Source organism: Strix uralensis, chromosome 6 (assembly GCF_047716275.1).
Source record: "Strix uralensis isolate ZFMK-TIS-50842 chromosome 6, bStrUra1, whole genome shotgun sequence".
Classification (NCBI taxonomy): Eukaryota; Metazoa; Chordata; class Aves; order Strigiformes; family Strigidae; genus Strix; species Strix uralensis.
Window position 1 is genome coordinate 17,857,008 of NC_133977.1, and position 20,802 is coordinate 17,877,809.

Genomic DNA, 20,802 nt, shown 5'->3' on the forward strand with positions numbered 1-20,802 from the left:
GCCACCAGGCTGGTTTATTATTTACTGTTTGAGATCAATTGCAATACAGGGCTGGAGGTAGGGGTCCCAGTTTCAAATTCTCTAATGCTCCTGAAGTTCCTTTAATTTTTACTGCACTTGGAGAAGAAGCAGGAAAGAGGGGAGCAGGGGGTGACTCTTTCACTGGCCAGTAGCATAACTGACCTTTGCAAAAGTCCTAGTATTAGTCCATGCTTAATAACAAACAAGGGACTGTCAGACATGAAGGCTGATACTACTAGAAATATGTAATCTTATTGTTTACCTCAACTTGAGGAAAGTGCTTCTTTTGCAATTGTCATGAACTTCAGGAGCCTGAGCTAGACACTATTTCTAGGCTACAATGAAAAAATGCCTGTGCCTCACCCTCTATAAGAGAATAGGTCCAGACCAAGGATTACACTATCCCTTCTACATGCAGCTGTTGGAGCTCAGCAGGCTGTAACTTGGTGGCTCTGATGGGCCAGGTGCTGCTGCCCCACGTCCCTCTGCCCGCGTCTTGTGGGAGTCAGGGTGAAATGTGCTCATTTTACTTCCAGGCATACTCTGCAGCTTCAGGGGCAGTCAGCATGTCAAATGGATGCAGGGAGAGCTTGAAAGGTTGAATCCAGTGGTCCTGGAAGGACAATGATTCATAAATTAGTAAGTCTGCAGAAACTATGTGCCAAGCCAAATGGGCATACTCTTTTGTGGTCAGCAGAAGGTAAGATAACTGCTTCAGAGGCTGTGATGGATAAATGAGCACAACTGTGCTGGCAGTTTTTGTCCTGGTTGCTTGGTCCACCCTGCTTCTTGAAGTGCCCATCACCACTGCCCAGACATTTCAGTTGTCCACACAGTAGCTAACTCCTGCATTTTATAGCCCTGTATGTACTGTTACAGCCTGGGGGTTGTGGTCTGCCATAACATCCTGGCAGGCAGCCTGCAGCTGCTCAGCTGTTCACATGGCAGCTCCTGAAATATCTGGACAATGGGGTAGGAAACTCTGAGAAGCAGCAGGTAGTTGGGATAGCAACCATTATGTCCCTTCTCATGAGTCAGAAATCTTCTGGATCCTAAATCCCACTAGAATGTGACTTAGGTTCCCTAAGTATCTATATATCTTGGTAAAGCTAGTGCTTGATTTTCAAGGAGATTTAAGCCAAGGCTTCAAAAGTGATGGGGGATAACAGGGATCTCCACCATATTACTTTGATGGGAAATGGGGAGGGGGGAAGATAACCAAACCTGATATCCACAGAATTTTGAGATGAGCTGGATTCCAGCTCTTTGCGTCTAGGACTCTTAAGGAGGCATAAGCTGTGCTCTAAGAGTTACTGTTAATGAAAACAGTAGGTTTAACCTCTTAAATGAATTAGAGCTTTGCAAAATAAATTACCCTTAGTTTCCAAACTCAGCAATGCACTTCCGTTCCTTTCTCATAGAGTGGGAATGATCTTAAGCCCATGATTAAAATCAAGCAGTGTTGTTGACTGGAATAGAAACTGGAGATCCTGATAACAATGGCTTTTTCAGAAAATGGATCTTCAGAGAATTTTGTAACTTTGCTACCTCATGACTGTCAAGGAAGTATCCCTGAGTTTGCTACGAACAGGACCTAGGCAAGTGCAAAGTAACATGAAATGAACAGAAAGATTGTTTCTGATCTTTCTTTGCTTGCATAACATCAGAATATAAATCGAAGCTAAAAAAACAGTATTCCCCCTGCCTGCCCCCCCCCCCCAAAAAAAACCCCACCCACCATGGGAAACAGCATGAGTAGCTGGAAAACTTCCAAGAAAACATCACTCCTCTGCAGTGTATGGTATGCACTCAGAATGGAAATTTCTAAAAGTATCCTCTGTTGGAAATTCCTAGAGAAAAGGGTTCCTGCCCATAAGAAGCACGACAGTAAAAATATACAGTGTAATGTCCACGGCAAAAGGAGGGAAAGCTGATCCACCCACTTATCCCAGGAGCAGAGGGGAAGACCCCTCCTTCGAAATAACATGTTGTGAAATGCCCCTACATGGCATCTAGTGGCATTTCTAGTTCTTGACATGGGAAAATTCAGCGAAGAGGTTACAGCCAAGGCTGTTCTGATGCATGTAACTGTGAGCTGGCGTGAGCTCTAGCCCTTTCTGGACACCAGGTGGCAGACCGTTCCCGCTAAGCATGACAGGTAAAAGAATAAAGTGCCCCAGAAGCACTGTGAATTACATGTGAATCATCTATTATAGTCTGATTAGAATTCCACAGCAACGTTTAATGGTTGCTCGGGAAACATCAATAAAGTCTGTGTTACTGAAGATAAAATCTATATATTGCAGCACAAATGCTCTTTCGTTAAATAGCTGGGCCATACAGAATACCTTCTTGTGACTTGAGTCATGAATTAAAGATTATAATACCTCCCCTATTTTTTAAAGGGCAGTTACAGTTATATGACTTAAGATATGCTTCTAGAGAAACTTGCTCTTAACACAGGCAAGGACCTTGTGAAGCAGGCTGTATCTCTTCAGACCTGCATAGCCGCCTTCCCCACTCCACATTAGTGGTAACTGGAGCCCACTGGTGGGAATGCTCCTCTGTGAAGCACTGTGACAAACTCCCAGGAGCTGGGTTACATCTTAGTGTGGTTGTGAGTAGTTGGACTGCCTTTTCTTGCCTCTCCCTGGCGCACCATAAGGTAGAAGAGGAGGTGAATAGTTCAGCTTTTTACTCTGTTCAAAGAGAGAAGGCTGGAGCTAGTTTGCTATTACTAATGGGGCAAAAGAGTTTAAAATGTAACATATTTTTTAAAAGGCACAGGTATTATAGGATCCAAATGCATTATGCCTTTTTGTAGCAGGAGATTTCTTCCACTTTATTGCTCATAGCACACCAGTCTAGGCAGTAGGCTGGTGGGAGAAGGGGCCAATAGCTTACCATCGCTATGGCCAAAGCTAGGAGTCACCGGTACCACTAAACTTGTACCTCTTCTTTTGTGGATTCTCTCAGACCTAAAGTGCAGAAGATGTCAAAAAGTGTGGGGTAGATTCTGCAAGGTGTGTGATGCTAGCAATGATGAGAGCCTTTTAAGTATGTTTGGGAATGGGATACCACTTTAAGACTGGGGCTAAGTGTAGGTATTAGTGCCAGGGCAGGATAGGAATGAAGAGTTTTAACCAGTGAAATCTCTGCATGGCCAAGATGAGATCTGATCAGTAAAGCTGGAGTAAGTATCTCCTTTTGGTCTACTGAAGGCTTTTTTATTTTTGTATCTATCTGGTTGCTCAGTTACATTTGTCTGCTGTATCCAGTTTTGCACAGATCAAATACACAGTTTCTTTTCTGGTAGCCTGGGGACAATTTTCAGCAGAGGTCCAACAGAGGAACAGCACAACAGAACCGAACAAGCCGCTTCTGCCCTTTGAAGAACACAACCATCTCACTGAAGGTCAGCTACTGAAGACAAAGAGCTTTTATGTGTCTGTGCTTTCCCTGCACTAGCACTTTGTTTGCTTGGGTTGGCAAGGTCCCACACCAGTGTGCAGGCCAGAAAGGAACCATGAAGTCTGTGGTCAGCCAGGCATTTAAGCCAGAAAGGGACATGCTAATAAAAAGCCTTCATAAACCTCTACACCAAGGAGCACATCATTCAAATATTCTAGCATGCAACGGGTGACTTTTTAGACTAAAAAGACAGAGCACAGATTTTAGAAGTAGCCCTTATGCTGTTAAAGGTTTCTGATCCCAGTGGTGGTGTAATGAGGGAAGCATCAAGAGGTCAAATTCTAGAGGTTAAACACAGTAAGCACCTTTCCTCCCCTGCCTAGTCTCAACTTCCTTTGTCTTTTCATGGTTACATTCAGTCAGTCCCAATTCCTTCTGTGAGGTGATGGGCAGCAAAGGTGGTTGGGCTTGTGTGTGAATGGTTTCTGTCTGGCATGTCTCTGTACTTCTTACTGTTCCTCTGTGCTCTTGTCCCTGCAGGCCATGGCGTGGAGGGGATGCCTCCTTCCAAGAGCACGTCCCTATAGTCACCACACACATCTCCTTACATGTGTCCTCATGTCTCCTTCCCTGGTAGCTGCTGTTCTTTCTTAAGTATGTTTGAGTAGAGGTGCCATGTGCTACTCTGGCTGAAGTTTTGGGTCGTGCCTGGCTGCTTACATGGGATTCTGAGTTGACTGGCACAGGGCAGTTCATGTCTCCTCCCACATAGGTCACCACTGCAGCCCTTGCTGCCTGAACTCTGCCATTTACACCTAACATAGCAACCATGTGTGAACTTGCATGAAAGCAGTAAACCTTGCAATTTATGCCCAGTATAAATAGAAAAGCATTTGAACTGGGGATGCAGAAGTTGTCCTGATGTCTAACACTGCTCAGGTCTTACAAGCTCCCTAAAACCTGATGGATCATTCCACATGGAGGTTTCATTCCCAAAGAGCAGGGATGTGACTTGTCCGGAAGGTCTTAAACAGTATCAGATTCCTTTGCTTATGTAAATACACTCTTAGAAATCTCAGATGAAGGGAAGCAGGAGGCATACACTCTGCTGCCTGTTTTGAGAGCTGACTAGACCCAAACAACTCTGGTGTACGGGCTGACAGCAGGTCATGTTGTCAGAGCACGGTGCCCAAGGAAACATAGCCTCCTTCTCTGGACAGAGATTAAATGATTTGCCCAAAGTCAGATAGTCTAATCTAATCTGCAAATCAGGGTAATGTTACCTCTTATCTCTGCAATAATTGAATTGTAAAACCTTGTGCAAGTTATTATTGTACGATTTGGCACAAGGGTGCTTCCAGATTCTAAATAATCTTTTCCCTGCAGATGCACAGGTACACAGATGACCTTGCAGTCACAGAGTTGCTGGTTTGTTCTGTTTAATCTGTGTGTCCACCTTCTATAGGACTGTAATGCACTGCAAGTAAAAATTGGTTTAGCACTTCCTTATTCTCCCCTTTTTCACACTGCAGTAAAGGCAGAATTTAAGGTTCCCTGACAGGTGCTATCTCTGATCCTTTACTGGGATTGAGGAAGGATTCCTAGGATGTAGATACTGAATCTCCTTAAACAGTGTTGTGTAAGAGTCAGAGTGCCCTTATGAGAGCTGGCTTGCTGGCTTCTGTAAATATAGCACTGATTGTATGAACTTGCCTAAACATGACCCCAGATTAAGACCTACAGTGTTGGCATACTCTACTAAACATCATAAAATACCTTACCAAAAAAACATGGAGGTATGGAAGGAAGTCTCTGTCTTGCAGGGTTAAAGGTCTCTAGTCAAATTCACATCTTTCATTCCTCTGATGAATGCCTTATCTCAAACCTACAGCACACTTCCTTAGCTGGAAGGTTTATCAGCATACAAGGTAATAAGAATGAGTCAAGGAGACCATGAAGGATCTTCAGAGTCCATAGTAAAGAGAGGGACAGAAAAACTAGCAAAGAGGTGGGCTGTGGAGGGAGAGATTTACTTGTTTATATAACTGCTTACAGGGTATACTGCCTGTATACCCTTTGTCTCCTTGGTTCCTTGGTGAGGCCAAGCAGTGCAAGGTAGCACCAGAGGCCAGGAGCTAGCAAAGGTTAGGTATTGTGTCCTGATGATTTCTGGTTTGAAACCTGAGTGGACTGGGGAAGAAGACCAGGCACAAAGTACATCTCTGGCAGCCAGATGACAAGCCCAGAGGAAAACACCAACTTCAGATAAAATTCATACTGTTGTACCTAGCCTGTGGTCTTGAATGCTGCCTGAATGCTTATATTCTGCTGCAACAAGGAGACACATGAGAGTTTATTGTACGATGTTGCCAGCTATCATCCACTGCTGGTCTAACAGTAGTGATAGCTTTCCATAGAATGAAGTCCCTTCCTTTATTAGTATGTGAGAGCTGGAATAAACAGTAGCTGTAATAGACTCACACACAATATGATCTGCAAGCAATTAAGAAATGTCCTGCACTCTGTAGCTTTGACACACACCCTCAAGACTAGCAGCAGGAATGAAGTACCCCATGGATAACTACAACTTCACATGGAGGCTTTACACCTCATTATGATGCTGAAAGGCCACCCACAAGGCTCTAAACTGTAATGGCAGATGTGAGAAGGGAATAATTCAACAGTGTTTACTCTGAGTGAGAAGAAAAATAATCCATGTGTGGCTCGCATTCCCAGAATGACAGTCCAATGCACTACATGATGGACCAGGCCACTACAGGTAAGAGAGATCTCATACTCCTATCAGAGATGCTGAAAAACCAACAAATCACTCCATTTGCAGAGCTCTGCCAGTGTGTTGCTGACGGCTTCATGCTGTAAATCTGTAAGATCTCTTCAACAGGAATGCTGTTCTGTGAAGACAGGTAAAGAGAGAGGTTCAGCTCTCAGAAGTAGTATTCTTTAAAGTGGTTGTATTAAATCCAGCTCATATCCCCTTCCTTTGATCTCTGAAACAGCTTTCACATGAACTTCTAGTATTGTTTCATGCTGCTGGTACAAATCTTTTGAGATCTAGTCCTGAAACTTGCTCACCATTTTGCACTTGGGTGAGACAAGATAAGTTACCTATACACACGCATAGGACCATCTACTGAAACTGCCTGTTTTGTTTTCTAAGGCTGAGCAAAACTTAATGGCTACCCAATAAAAATGAGACAGATTGGTAATATTTGCACTGTCTGTATACTGTGCTTTCAATGAACAAAGACATCCAGGGTACAGGGAGTGTTTCTAGACAGGTACCACAGAGCAAAAGATATTGCTAGCTTTCTTGCTGTCTTACCAGCGTATGCAGAGAGTATCACAGCTTCTCTCTCAATTTGGTTGGGATACCTGTATCGGTTGCGAGCTGCAAAATTCCTGTATGGTATTTTGAACAAGAAGATTATTAGCCTGGTGTTATAAATGCAAAAGGTAGTCCTGGGCTTGATTCATTGCTGCTTTTACTCCATTTTCACACTGGTGTAACCCACTGCAACAGCAGGGCCTTAGCTTTGCAATACTCACATTTTCGGTCTTGTCAGTGCAGTCTGAGCATCCAAGTCACTTAGCCACAGCAAAGCAACACTGAAGGGTAAGTTGTAATGGACCTGGACAGACAGAAGAAACTTATGTGTTTTGTTTTACTGTAATTGCTTGACTGAGGGATGACAGAAGGACCAGAGAAATGCAGGGAAATGTGAGCTGGAGCATGGTATTGTCTCAACTACACTGCGTACCCCACCAGTTGTAAGACACTTGCTGAAGTTTGAGGGGTTTTAAACACATACAGGAAGACCTTCTCAGCTTAGCTGAAATATTTTTTTATGCATGGACAGCTTTAGTTTGTGAAGAATTCCCTTTAGTTAGGTGACTTGTACTTTATCAAATATCCTCTGCCAATGAACTTTGTCTTGCTGAAAAATCAGCAAAAACTTGAGTTATCTTGGATACATTATACCTGGATGCTATTCACAGCCAATCTCTTTAGCTACTCATTTCAGTAATGGGCTTTTATTGATCATTGTAGGAACATGTTATTTAGCTGTACCAAAGAGTCATCCTTCAGAGTTCTCAGTAGCCCTGAAGTTAAAGAGGATAGGAAGTAAGAAGTCTGGTGATTACCATGTCATCTAGAAAGGTGGGCTGCCTTTGTCCTCTTCGATCAAATTCATTTTCTTAATCTCCCAATCACCAATAATCTCCCCTTAAAGCAAGAAAATAACTCCAAATTACAACTGGTTCTAAGCAATCCAGTGCATAAGAAATGTAACAGATGACTCTAAAGCTAGTGCAAGACTGGGGCTAAATTTGCTACGATTCAGGGCTAGGAATCTGCAGCAGGATTTTTCACAGACACCTCCTAATAGGTAGGAAAGCTGTTAGTTTTCTGCATCTCTCTAATCTTAGCTTCCTTCAAACCACACTGCTGTCTTCCCCAAAGGCTCCAAAATATAGGAAAAAGAGCAAATATGAATCAAGTATTTAAAGTCTGGGGACTCACAGAAGGATTTCACTGTACAGCCTAGAGACTGAAAGAAATGCTTCACTGGTGCTTGTTCTCATTCAGGGGAGGCCTGATTCTGCAATATTTCCTCAGACTAAGTAGTACTGATCCATGCAAGCAGTCCTAGGGAAGATGGGTACAGGACTTGTATGAAATAGAGGGGACACTGCTCACATCCCCTAGAAGCTGTCTGCTGGGCACTCCTGCATCAAAGAGCATGAGACGCCACTGCATGAACTAGGAGACCCCTTACAGACAGCGGCTGCGCTGGCTGCATGACAAGGGAGGAACTCTGCACCTGCCTGGTCACTCCCACTGACACACAACAAGTTCTGGGCTGTGACATTTCTACTGTCACATATGCAGTCAGGTCTCACACTACAGACTGCATGTAACAAAACGAAGAGCATCTCAGAGGAAGTCTGCTCATACTTTCCAGCAGGAGAAGACTAAGGTTTTACAGTTGTCATCCAGCTAGGTTATACAACCCTTTGCAATGAAAACAAGTCCATCTCAAAAGCAATGAAGGCAGCTGTAGGCAGTTACTACTTACAGGCATTTTCCAGTCTCTTTCTATAGGCATTTTCTTTCCATATTCTAGCTGTCACTGTAACATAAGGTCAAGGGTCTAGGTGAGAGAAAAGTACATCCTACCAAGTACCTCTTTCAGTAAGCAAATCTGAATCACAGATAGAGTATAGAACACTTGGAGATTCCCTACAAAAATCTGCCCAAAACCATTTCCCAGGTAGGATTACAACAGAAGCTGAGAAAAATCTAGTCAAGAAAGAGAAAACAACATGCACAGTACTGAAAGTGAGAGTAAGGAATTTGGTAATGAGAAATGGGCAGAATGAGCCCATTTAAGATGAGCATCAATCTTGAGCGTCAGCTTGCAGGTTACTTGCATCCCCATAACAGTGATGTATATTCTCTCATATAACACAATCTATTGACCTGCCACCGCCTCTGAGTTTCTTAGTGTATGGCTTGTTCTCCCCACTGTGTGTGTATTAATCAGATTTATGTGGTACAAAGAGGGGATGGACTGGGAAGAGGACAGGCTGGAAGAGATGAGGTAACAGCTGGCCTGACAGGACACAGCAAAGAGAGAAGCCAGTAGCTGGCCCATCAATTTATTGTAATATCAAAGTGCACACTTCACTCCTCTGCTCCACAATACACAAAGTAATGACATACCTAGTAAGCTCTCTGTGTTACTGGATATTGTCCCCCTATTCTCTCTCTCTCTCATACATGTACACAAGAAATCATGCACTACCTTTGTCAGCTCTTGGGACAGGCCTCAGGATCTGGGTTTGGAGCCTCTCTGACTTCAGGTATCTATGAGGAGGAATTCCCTCTTGATGTTGCTGTTCCTTTCTTGCCTCTGCTCTCAGATTGCTGGTGGTAGCCAATGTGTCATAATGACTAACAAGTCAGTGAGAGGCTATTGGATTTTGCAGATTAGGAAAGTCTGCAGGGTGTAGTTCTGAATGGAAAGAGCCATCCCCCTCCTTGGGAATGTACTTCTCATGTTATTAACTGATTATCTAGTAAACAATAGGAATGGGTTTATGAGACATGATCATAATGATGCCTCTATATGTGATGGCCTAAGAAAACATAAAAGCAAATGTGTTCTCATGAGACATAGATGTCTTCCAGGAAAAAGCCTACTTGGTATTTACAGAATTTGTGCTGTGCTTTCTCTTCCTTATTTCATTTTACCAATATCTTTCCAAAGCCTGAGCTTTAGGCATGTGCCAGAGGTAGAGGTGGTGGACATGGCTATGCCACCTACCATGTCTTTGACATAGCAGTGGAAAGCCAGGTGGGCAGCCACTGAGGGAGGGCTGGAGTTTGGGAATGGCCCTCCTAGCAGCATTAAATGCTTATGGCCACTCTCATTAATTCTGACAAAAGTAGCACCAAGCTGAGCACTTCCCCACCTTTCATTCCAGCTGCGGGGCTTGTAATCAAGTTGGATTTGATTTCTGAAGGCAGGCATCATGGCAACCCCTTGTCTCCAGTAGAGCTGCTGCTTGTTTGCTCTACTTTGAGAAATGCCTGCCTTTCCTCCAGTTACACCCACCCAGGGCTTATCTGCTGGTATGGCCAGGCGAGTGTGAAAGGTGACCTTCACAAAGTGAACATAGCCATGCCAGGACCAACCCAAAGTCCTGCTAACCCAGCTCCTCTGCTGTTACGTAGCAAGGGTGATACCCTGATGAAGAAAGTGACACTCCAGACATGAGGCTGGTCCCTAGCCCTGGGGTGAATTGACCCCTGCTATTTCCCCAAAAGCAAGAAATGCTTCTGTGTCATTGCAAGGCATGGAGAGGGGGTGGCACCGTGATTGTGCTCTTCCTGGGGAAAAAAAAAATATCAGCCACTAGTGGATGCCTGGGGAAGAGACGGAAGAGCTGTGCCAGTAGGCATGAAACCTTCTCAGTGTATTTCCCCATTCTCCACTGATTCGCAGCTCAGGACCTTCATGAGCAAGAAGTATTGTCTTGGCAGTTAATAGCCCCTTGCTTGTTTTTCACTTCCACAAACTTGTCCAATTACTTTTTTAAACCTGAGTAATTGACATCTGCAATATCACCTGGCAAAGATTTCTCCTGTTTGAATAGGGCTGTGTGGGAAAGGGTTTCTGGTTTTAAGCTGTCCACTGTTAATTTAATTTGCAGACCAGTGGGCTTAATAAACTTGGTAAAGTAACTTAGTAAACTTAGTAAGAGCAAGTTTAGGCCCCTCAAACAGTGCAACTTGTCATCCATGGAGCACAGAATACATATTAGAGAAGGATACTTAAGTCTTTTCCCCACACCATAGCACATTTAATGCCAGTCACAGGTTCTCCAGAGCAAGAAATAAAGCAACAGGCAGGTTTGTGTGTCTGCAGCATCATTATCCACTGCAGGTCCAATTTTCAGGGCTGTTACGGAGGGTCCTTAGTAAATCTGCTACTTAAGTTGGAAGGAATAAATTTATTTAATAATTCTCATTATTTAATGCTCATCATCTAACATATTAACAAATACCACATAAAATAGTAATAGGAGTAAGATTTAGGTCTCTTGCAAAGGGCTACTATTCACATGTCTGTAGCAGCTGGTGGAAGTGTTTTATCAGCCTTGTTTGTATTGCAATCTCCCTCTGCACCTCCACTGTAAACTGCTGTTCTTCAAACTATTTGGCTGCTTTTTCCTTACATGTCATTTCCGTAAAATAGTTAACATTGCGTCATCTACACATGCAATGTCAACTTCTTGAGAACAAATTCAAGGGTGTCTGGAAAGCAGTGCATTAACTTGGACTGAAAGGTAAATTTCTTACCAAAAAAAAGTATGTTTTGGTAAGACTAAAACGGCACCTTTCCGCAGGTGAAAGCTGCAAGCTAGGTGCTGAATTCTGCGGACGAACAAACCCTAACTTTTGGGTGAGATTTGTCCTTCAGAACAACCCTCAGGCTTTTCTGCGGCGTTTCCTGAGCGTTTTAGCTCTGCGTGCTCGGGACAAGGTGACGACAGCAGCTGCTCACGAGCACGGCCTCACAGTCAGGCGCTCCCAGCCGGAAGGGCGGCTGAGCAGGCGGCATTTCGGGATCCCCCTTCCCCCCGAGGGCTGACAGCTCCCCCTCAGCTACGGCGGCCGGACTCAGCCCAACACGGCGGCGCAAAATGGCGGCGCAGCCTGACCCGAGAGCGCGTGGGAGCGCAGCCTCTCCGCACACAGCGGGACAGGGGAAGTAACGCGCCCCGCCTCGCCTCAACCACCCCTGGGGACAGACAGGCTGCGCGCGCCAAGCCTCGTCCGCTCCTTTCCCCCACGGAAGTACGGGCTGGGAAAAACAACCGCCGCCATCGCGCGGGGCGGGGCGAGGGGCGGGCAGCCCGCCGTCGCGGTTGCATTCAAAAATCTCCTGGCGGGTAGGGTTTTCTCGCCTCCCTTCCCTCCTTCTTCGGTCGCGGTGAGTGGCGGCCGCCCGCCATCCCGCGGGTCTCGCAGCGCTGGAGGCTGCTGCCCCGCACGCAGGTGAGGTGGGGGCTGGCCTGCCCTGCTCCCTGCTAGTGCTGAGGGGCTGTACCGGCCCGTGGCGGCCGCCGTGCCCGGGAGCAGCTTGGGGCGAGGTGTGGCGCGGTGCGGGGGTCAACGGGGGGGTGGGGTGGGTGAGGCCGCAGATACGCTCTTTGGGGGGAGTGTACGTCTTGGCCGGTAAGTACTTGCTGAAGGTAAGAATACGGGTGTTAACCTTGCTTGGCGTCTCTCTTTCTAGCTATGGCATCTTGGGAGGCTTCCGAAACATCCTTCTTCAGTCTCAGTGGTGTAAGAGAGCGGATGCGGGAGAAGAAAAAGGGTGCCTTGAGGACTGCAAAGTTGAATGCCTCTCTTGCATCAAAAATCAAAACGAAAATCATTAGTGAGTGTATTTTGCCTTGCAGCATGCGCAGAGGCTGTCAGCTACGTCAGCTTATAACTGTGCCTTTGGCCATGGCCGTGGTGGTGAGCAGTAGTCTCTTACCCAGAGCTTATATTTAACAGCTGCTTCTCTGCTTGTGGGTTTCAAGTGAATTTAGTACCCTGCAAATGAGTGTCAAGTGCCACTTGCGGTGCTCAAAGGTGTCTGAGGTATCTGTGGCTGGCAGGTTTAACGCAGAGCCTTTGGAGCTGCAGCTGGGGGACCCCAGGCTGCTTGGCAGCATCTTGGATGGCATGAGACAGCTGTGTCTGGGTAAGCGAGTCCTCAGGGTCCAAACAGCAAAATAAGAAGGGTGAAAAGTATTTTAGTGTATATGCAGAAGCTAGCCTAACTGTGATTTTTTTTTACAGGGGGAATAATGCAATGATAGTGCATGAGATAATTTGGACTACCATGAAGAAGTTAGATACTTCTCTTTTATTTGTTTTGAAATGGGGAAATACAGATCTAAATCTGCTCAAGGGCTACTACAGAAGAAAGTAGGTTTTTCTCCCCCTTTTTGGATGGAGATGAGGACTTAGAGCTATACGTGACTTCTTCAAAGTCAGAAGCCTATCTTTCTAAACTCAGCACCTGATTCATGCCATCATTCATTAAGAATTGAAGCAGCAGCTTGCTGACTGAGAACAATCCACAGAGGATGGAGAGGGTGTATGTCTGAAGTGTTGCAGGTTATTATGGAAAGTTTTTCCTGCTGTTCTCTGGAGACTTCTATTGCTGGAAGGAATTATACTGCTGACTTTGTGTGGGGACTATTGAGTTGTAGAGCTCTCAGCTTGGGGGGAGGCTCTTCTGGGAAAAGGAAGTATGATGAGGGAAGAGGCATGGATGAGACCTTGGATGCTGATTTAGTGCGATATTTCTCTATCCCTTACAGACAACTCCTCCACTATTAAAGTCTCCCTAAAGCACAACAATAAAGCACTGGCCCTGGCCCTCAATGCGGAGAAAGCCAATGCACAGCGGCTCACCCAGGAGAAGACCATCTTGCAGAAGGAGGTGGAGCAGTGCCACTTCCAGAACGCTGCGCTGCGGCACAAGCTCTCGTTCTTGGTATGGTGCCAACAGTGTGGCTGGCATGGGGAGGGGTGATGGGTAAGGTATGCACCACTAGCATTTCAATCTTGGGAGGAAGGAGCTGTCACTGATTGTCCATACTGTCTGCATGTGAAAAATGTCATCATTCGTTTACTCTTTCTTCCAAGCTGTGTTCTCCCCAGAACGTGCCTTGCTCTGGCTACCAGCACTGTTGTTGAAATAAATATTTTGATTGAATGTCTTTATTGTTTCTCTCTCTTTATTATCTCAACATAGAATAACACCTTGCAAGAACTTGAAAACCTTATGGCTGCAGTTAAGATGGCCCGGCTGTCTGAGGTAAACCATGGGAAACATGAGCAGGCTGCTCTGGGAAGAGGGCTGTGTTTGTCTTATGCTTTGTGTTGCCTGCTCACTTCAGTGTTTGATGCTTCAGCTGTTTTTCTTTGCTTGCTTGAATTGTACTGGCTGCATCCCCATTTTAGCTTGGTGTTAATGATTTACAGGGTAACTTCTGTAGGAAAGGCTATGGTTTTAAACTGCCTTCCTCTGGGTCATTGGCTGTATTGGCCAGTAGGCTCTTCTGCTATGTCAGGCTGTGACTTCTTTCCAATTTCTTTTTTTTTTAGTGTTGCCATGGCAACTTGGGATAGGGAATAGGACACTTTCCATACGTCCTGTCTTGTGGGTGGGAAAATATTTCTGCTTCCTAGCTTCATATTATCTGAACTAGTCTAACTTCATCTTCACTGCCTGTGGAGACAGAATCTGACTCTACTGCAATTTATTCTGTAATTTGTGCAATTTTAAATGGGAGAGGGTCACGGGCATATTTGACATACTTTCCAGGGTGAAACTGAGCTTCTGCTGTTTCTGTGCAGGAGGCTGCACAGAGAATTGCAAGAGCTTTAAACCACCCTTCTATTTCTCTGCTTTCCAGTTCCATACAAGTTCTGCATCCTTGTCCAATGGCCAGAAGAGCAGTGTCACTGAAGATAGCTGGGCCAATGATATTGCAGATGGTCAGCTTGTGAGGTGGGCCTTAAAATGTCAGATACCACCAAGCTTGTCCTGAATTTCTATATGCTAAACTTCCTCTTGTGTTATATGTGTGTGCCCAGCTGTCTGTTTTACATGAGATGTCTTTTCTAAACCACCACTGCTTGATGTTTTCCTTTACTCTGTGTCTTTCTGCTGCCACTCCTTGTCTTATTTGTCCTAATGCTAAGTCTGTGCATAAACTGGTCCTTTTCCCTTCTTTGTGTGAAAGTGCATTGCTTTTAGGTAGTTTTTTCCTTTGTAGCTGGTGAGCACTGCAAAATTTCCTCAAGTGAGCAAGTGCCATAGCTGGCTGCTTTGATGTTTGTTACATATAAATGCTTAATAGTCATCTGCTGGTATGATGTAAACTTGTGTTTTGGAAAGACAGAGCAGGATCTCTCAAAATATATTTGAAGTTCTGTTTCTCCTCTGTCTAGTCTCCCCTTTGAACACAGGGGAGCCCCTAGAGCTGCCCACATACATATCTCCAGCCAGCTGCGTTGGTGTTCCACAATGAGGTGAACCTCTGGTCACAACCTGTGCACCGAAAGGCCTTACTTCCTTGTTGCCCCAGTGTATTTTTCTCCTGCTCTGTGTCCACAGTAGTGTGCTTTCCTTATGAGGTGTGCTTGCACAAAAATGGGAAATCTGTCCTGGCTGGGCAGTGTGTGTTCTTCAGCACTTGAAGCCTTCAGAAATGTATTTCAGCAACTCTTGATGGAGGCGAAAGCTGTAGCTATTCTACTGGATTCTGGGGCCTGTCACAGGTATGGAACATGATCTATTGCTGTTATTCTTTCTCATCAGGGCTGTAGGGATGCCAATGAGGGTGCCCATTTCCAAGGTATGTGATGCAGGACAGCAAGGTAGCCACTCCACAGCAGTACAGACATCCTTACTAGGTCTCCAGAGACCTGCTTCTAATGAGCCCCTGGAAATTGTGCCCGTTGCCTCCAAAGATGCTTTGCAACCACAGCCTGCTGAGAAGTCTCAGTCCCACTGGGAAGAGAATGGGAAGAAGCCAACTGAAGCAATGGAAACACAAGCTTTTCTTGACTTTCACATCTTTAGAGGTAACTTTGCATCTTCTGTTGTTCCTCTGGTATGACTTTGCATGTCTGTGTTCGGAAATGAATGAGTGCAATGCCATATCTCGTTAGCTCCTAACATTACTCTAGCAGCTCCTAATGACTGTTAGGAACTGCACGGTTCAGTGACACTGGTATTGCTAGAATTACATATATCCCAGAATGGGATGTCTTGATTCAGGTATTTGGAACGCTTGCAATAGCTCAGGATCACTCAGGCTTTCTGAGCATCAGACACTGAGCTTACATAAGATTTTCAGAAATGTCTGACTAGATGCACACCTTCTGTTCCTGTGGATTTGCCATATAAATAATAACTCTCATGCAGATCATGAGCATTCTTAAAGTATTTGAGCTGCTTAAGGGATCTTGCTTTGGGCTGCCTTTCCGTTCTGAGGGGAGCCAGCTGAGCTATTCTGTTACACAGTAAGTTTGGAGAGTCCCTGTAGAGACAATCATGCTTTTTCTATGCTCTGGATTTGTGGCAGTGTGTGGGGCATGGTTTTTACTGGTATGGGGAAAGCTGACATTGGCCTGCTGCATTTCTCAGTCTTAGAAATGAATTTTGTCTTTCCAACAGAGACCTTCTGCGCCACCCAACAAAATCCCAACACTTTGCCAGAGGTTGCCTGGGAAAGTCAGCCTCTTTCATATGAGGGCAATGAGATGGCAAAACATCTCTTTGATCGTCTCTCACAAGGGCATATTACTCAGAGGAGAAAGCGGTCCACCCTGTGTGCAACAAGCACTCCATCTTCTGCTGTGGATTTCTTCCCATGTGTCAGTTCCACTCAGGCAGCTCAGTGGAGTATCACAAAGGACAGCAGCAGCTCCAGCAAGAGCAACACACAGCTGCAGCTGAAATCTCCCAGCTCCCTGGTTTCACCTACTCAAAGCACTGTTATTACTGATAGAAAATCTTTGGGTAAAGAGATTTTCTGTCATCAGCCACAGGCTAAAGAAACTGGGTGTGGTGTTGAAATGGACCCCAGCTATAGCCAAGTCTCTGAGTTTGTTCCTATAAAGGTCAAAAGCAAAGGTAATTGTAAAACTGGTGAGAAAACATCAGTTAAAAAAGCAAGCACAGGAAAAAAAAAAACAAATGCAATTAAAAACAATGCAGAAAGTAGTCCTGATATACCTCAAGGTGAAGAGAGTGCTCAAAATGTGAAGAAGCTTCTTCAGCCGAAAGTTGCAACACGTTCTAGTGAGTCTGAAGTTTCTGAGAAGAGGCAGAAGGCTTGCATGGGGGCTTTCGACAGGAAGAAGAGACACTGTGATGGGGAGCAACATTCCTACTCTTGTGATGAAGTCCAAGATCGCAGAAGAACGTATGAGGTGAAGCCACCGCAGCTGCAGAGTCTTGGAAGTAGTGACTTACTGCAACAGGCTAAGGCGGAAGCTATCTTTGAGATCCAGAGTATGGAGAGCTTGTTAAAAAGCCCAGTTCATACCTTCTCAAGTCATGAAGCTCCCTCAGATGATTCCAGTCTACAAAATTCACTTTTCTTGAGGAAAGAAACCTCAAGTGCCTGTGCTTTGCAAGAGAACTCAAGCATGAGCACAAAGAGCACCCGACAGAAAACCAACAGAAAAACTAGAGTAATTAGGCAAAGAGATAACTCTGATGAGGAGAATCTGCCAAACAGTGTGAAAATACCAGAGGCCAAAGCTGAAAAACAGCCTCAAAGAAGCCAGACAAGCAGGAAGATGACTGTCAGGAAAAACAGTTGTAGTGATCAGAGAACTGAAGTTTATTTTTTTGGGCCATGTATAGATGCTCAAGCAGTAGATAAGGAGAGCACAAAGGATTCACCAGCTAACCCTAAATGTAGCAGGAAATCTTACATTGTCAGTCCTTTGGATCTTGCAGAAAACTTGGGTTGTGTCCAGACAGATTTTGAAGGGAGTGAAACTGTACCTCCCAGGTCTGTTCCTGGAAGCAAAGCGAGCAAAATCCCCAGAGCTCAGAGGATGGTAGCTGCTCAGAGCAATAAAAAACAGACAGGGAGCCTTCAAGAAAAGAGGCGGTCTAAAGTGGACAACGACATGAATGCTTCAGAAAAAGAGGCCTATCCCAAACCAAAGCCTCAGAGGAAGAGGAACACCTCTAGACCTCCAGAGACTGATTCCCTGGCCAGACAAAGTGATGGTGCCAAGGTGCTCATTGGAAGTTCAGCAGAACTTGCATCCAAGCAGACTGTCCTGATGAGGAAGTCTTCCTGCATTACAGATCTGCTGTCTGAGCCAGATGCCTTCCTGGAGGAGCAGATAGCTGAGATATCGCTTACAAATAATCTTATGGACCTTTCACGCAGTCTTGAATCCTCCCCTGTGACCTGTTCTGCAGCTTCGCCTGTCAGATCCAGGCTTACAGATGTACCAGTTTCCAAGAGCTTAAGTACAGAGGACAACAGAACGCCAGAGAAATCCTCTGTTTGGCTGGAAAGCTCCCTGATATTTAAAGAAAAGACTGCAGAGGAAATACCTGGGGAAAGCAACCCGGTTAAATCAAGTTCTCAGAACTCACCTTCACAGGAACCTGGTAGGTGGTAGGCTGGGGGAGGGGACCTGTGTTAGGAGATGAGTGCCAAAAATCCATGCAGCCAGTGCTTTTATTACTGCCCTGCCCCCCACTTTTTGGTTTTTTTTTTTGGAGTTAAAGATCAGTGTCCAGTACACCATTTATGCTTCCACTTGTGCTGGCCAGTCGTTTCCGCAGCTGCATTTGCTTCTAATTAATCAGCATTCCTGTAAGAATTTCTGGTCACTTGTTTGTGTGCAGATATTGGGAAAAGACTAGGAGTATGTGCTGCAAATCCTGTTTTACCACTCTTGTTATCTACAGCGCATGCCTGTCAATTTAGAAAATCCGTTCCTCAAGCAGTTGAAAAGTATAATTTGATGCTGACCCTGCCTACTAGAGTCAGTGTTATTGGGGTGCAGAATATGAAGATGGCAGGTTTTTGGTCCAGAATGGTTAGTGCTGCAACGTTTCAGACTTTATACTTCTAGGTGGTATCTTCAATGGAAATTCATCAGGGGCTACCTAAATTTTCTTGGTTGTTTTTCGGGTTTGTTTTTTAAAAGGATTTGGAGGGATATCATCCCTTGGCTGGTAATACAATAGTTAAGCTGAGCCTTTGGGAGCTTGCTGTTATTGGATTCTCTGTGAAGAGAGTTGTTTTGTGGGGTTTTTCCTTGCTGTAGCTGTTGACAAACAGGCCTATTCTAGCTAGAGTGGGCTGTACTTTGTAGGGAGGGAGGAAGTTTGTTCTCCTGCCCTCCCCCTCTTGGCTGACTTCCCTTTGAAAGCTGCAGTAAACAATGGCAGGGTCCTGTGTCTTTCTGGAAGTCTCGTAGGTTGGTTGGGTGCCATAAGCTTGCTTCTTCCTCCAGGCTGTAAGCTCCTGGGCATTAACTATCAACTATAATTTTTGTATCATTCTTCTACTACACCAGGGCCCAATCATACTAGAAGTATTAGTGACCTGTATTTTTTCAGTGAGGAACCTAATTCAATTCATGAGCTGACTTTTGAGGAGCAGGTCTGGGATTTTTGGACAAAAATGGTCTCCTGAGTTCAGAGGGAACATGATTGGATTCAGTATGGTGCAGTGTTCAGAGAAACCTGTTAATACAGCCGTTCTCTATTTAACAGCTATATTTCTTAGGATATTTGAAGATGATTTGGAAACGCTTTGATCAACTCATGTGGATGTCTCCCTTTGCAGAGATCAGGCCACTGCAGGACTTGACCAATGCCAGGACTGTGGCTTCCTCCAGCTTGGAAGAAGTGACAGGGTACTTACCCAGGCGGAGACGGGACCCAACCTGCTATGCAGAGCCAAAACTCAACAGGTTGGGCTTTAAACTATTCCTTCCTGTGACTGTTCCCATGCTACAACCCCCTGCTCTGCTCTCGTGTGCTCACTCTCCAGGGCTGGACCCTCTGTCACTTTAAGTTCCTCTTACCCTTTGTGTTTCTGTGACCCTTCTCTTCTACTACAGTGTGGTTAAGCCAAAATTCTGCATTACCACAGATGCATGTGCAGGCTTCTGGTAACAAGCTACCAAAGATGTTATTTTCCTCACTGAAATAAGCACATCTCTTAGCAGACTGCATCTGTGGTATTCCAGTGCTAATGAGGGATTAGTGTGAAGATAAAATACAGGCTAAATAAAGACAGCTAAGTGAAAGCCCTGATTTCACTTGCTGCCATTCTGTGATATCTAGAGTTTTAGACAACAACTAAGTAATACTTCCATTTTAATTGGGTTTCAGTGAAGGAAATGCTAGGTTTTGAGGAGGGTTCTATCCTATGAGCAGGCTGTATCTCTATTTGCTTTTTCTGGCAGATATGAGTACCTAAACAAGTAGCTGCATCTTTTCCCTAAGAAACTAGATTCAGTACATCCAATGGCTACTGTACAGAACCATTTAACTCCTAAAATGATGACTTTGTTAACAGTTATGTTGCTGGGTAATACTGTGTTTTTTCCCTGAAAAGTGTCACAGTTTGAACTTTCTGTGAGCAGTTGGCTATACTGGGTCAGAAAGGACTCTGTACTGGTACAGCTGTTCCTGTACTGGACAAGAGACAAACTGTACCACTCAATCATCTTATAGTGGAAAAATTTCAGTAAAATCGGAAACTTTAGAGACAGAAATCATACATGTATTCAAAAAATACCTTGATAGTTCTATCTAACCCTTTTGGTTCTGCAGGAAACTGAGGCGGGGTGACCCATTTACAAACACCGAGTTCCTCCACTCCCCTGTCTACAAAACCAAAAAGAAGAAAACTGCCAAAGCCAAGGAAATGACCAAGAAGATCAAAGAGGAAAAAGAATGGCTGCCTGAAGGATGTCCCTGTGCCAAGACAGGCGAGCTAGTAAAAATGGGAAGAGACATGGAGCCAGAAGTAAAATAGTGGTTGAACAGGCAGCCCCCAAGCTTGTAGGGGCTTGTGTGTCTTTGCTAGAATATCTCTAATGTTTTGCATAGGTTATTTTTTGTTTTAGTTTTGAAGTATAAATAAAGTCTCCTATGTGGACACTATAAAAGTTTTGTGACATTCATTCCCCACCCTCCCCTCCTCCACCTTTAAAGGCTGGGGTGCTTGTCTGCAGTCTTTGCACAAGCCTGGGGAGAGTACACCTTAGAGGGC

At 44.9% G+C, this 20,802-nt stretch overlaps 1 protein-coding gene across 1 annotated transcript; it reads left to right on the plus strand.

Annotated features, from left to right (window-relative positions):
- The first annotated feature begins 11,827 nt into the window (after positions 1 to 11,827).
- Positions 11,828 to 20,698, plus strand: LOC141945219 (uncharacterized). Its single transcript, XM_074873033.1, has 9 exons — positions 11,828 to 11,913; positions 12,261 to 12,404; positions 13,342 to 13,517; positions 13,779 to 13,841; positions 14,443 to 14,537; positions 15,351 to 15,616; positions 16,212 to 18,176; positions 19,366 to 19,492; positions 20,361 to 20,698. The coding sequence occupies exons 2-9, from the start codon at positions 12,263 to 12,265 to the stop codon at positions 20,563 to 20,565; spliced, it is 3,039 nt and encodes a 1,012-aa protein (XP_074729134.1). The 5' UTR covers positions 11,828 to 11,913; positions 12,261 to 12,262; the 3' UTR covers positions 20,566 to 20,698.
- Positions 20,699 to 20,802: the final 104 nt, after the last annotated feature.

Bases quoted from the DNA above. Each gene is read 5' to 3' on its own strand.
- LOC141945219 (XM_074873033.1), top strand. From the start codon at position 12,263: ATGGCATCTTGGGAGGCTTCCGAAACATCCTTCTTCAGTCTCAGTGGT. The intron at 15,617-16,211 runs GTAACTTTGCAT...TCTTTCCAACAG, and splicing joins TGACTTTCACATCTTTAGAG to AGACCTTCTGCGCCACCCAA. The intron at 19,493-20,360 runs GTTGGGCTTTAA...TTGGTTCTGCAG, and splicing joins GCAGAGCCAAAACTCAACAG to GAAACTGAGGCGGGGTGACC.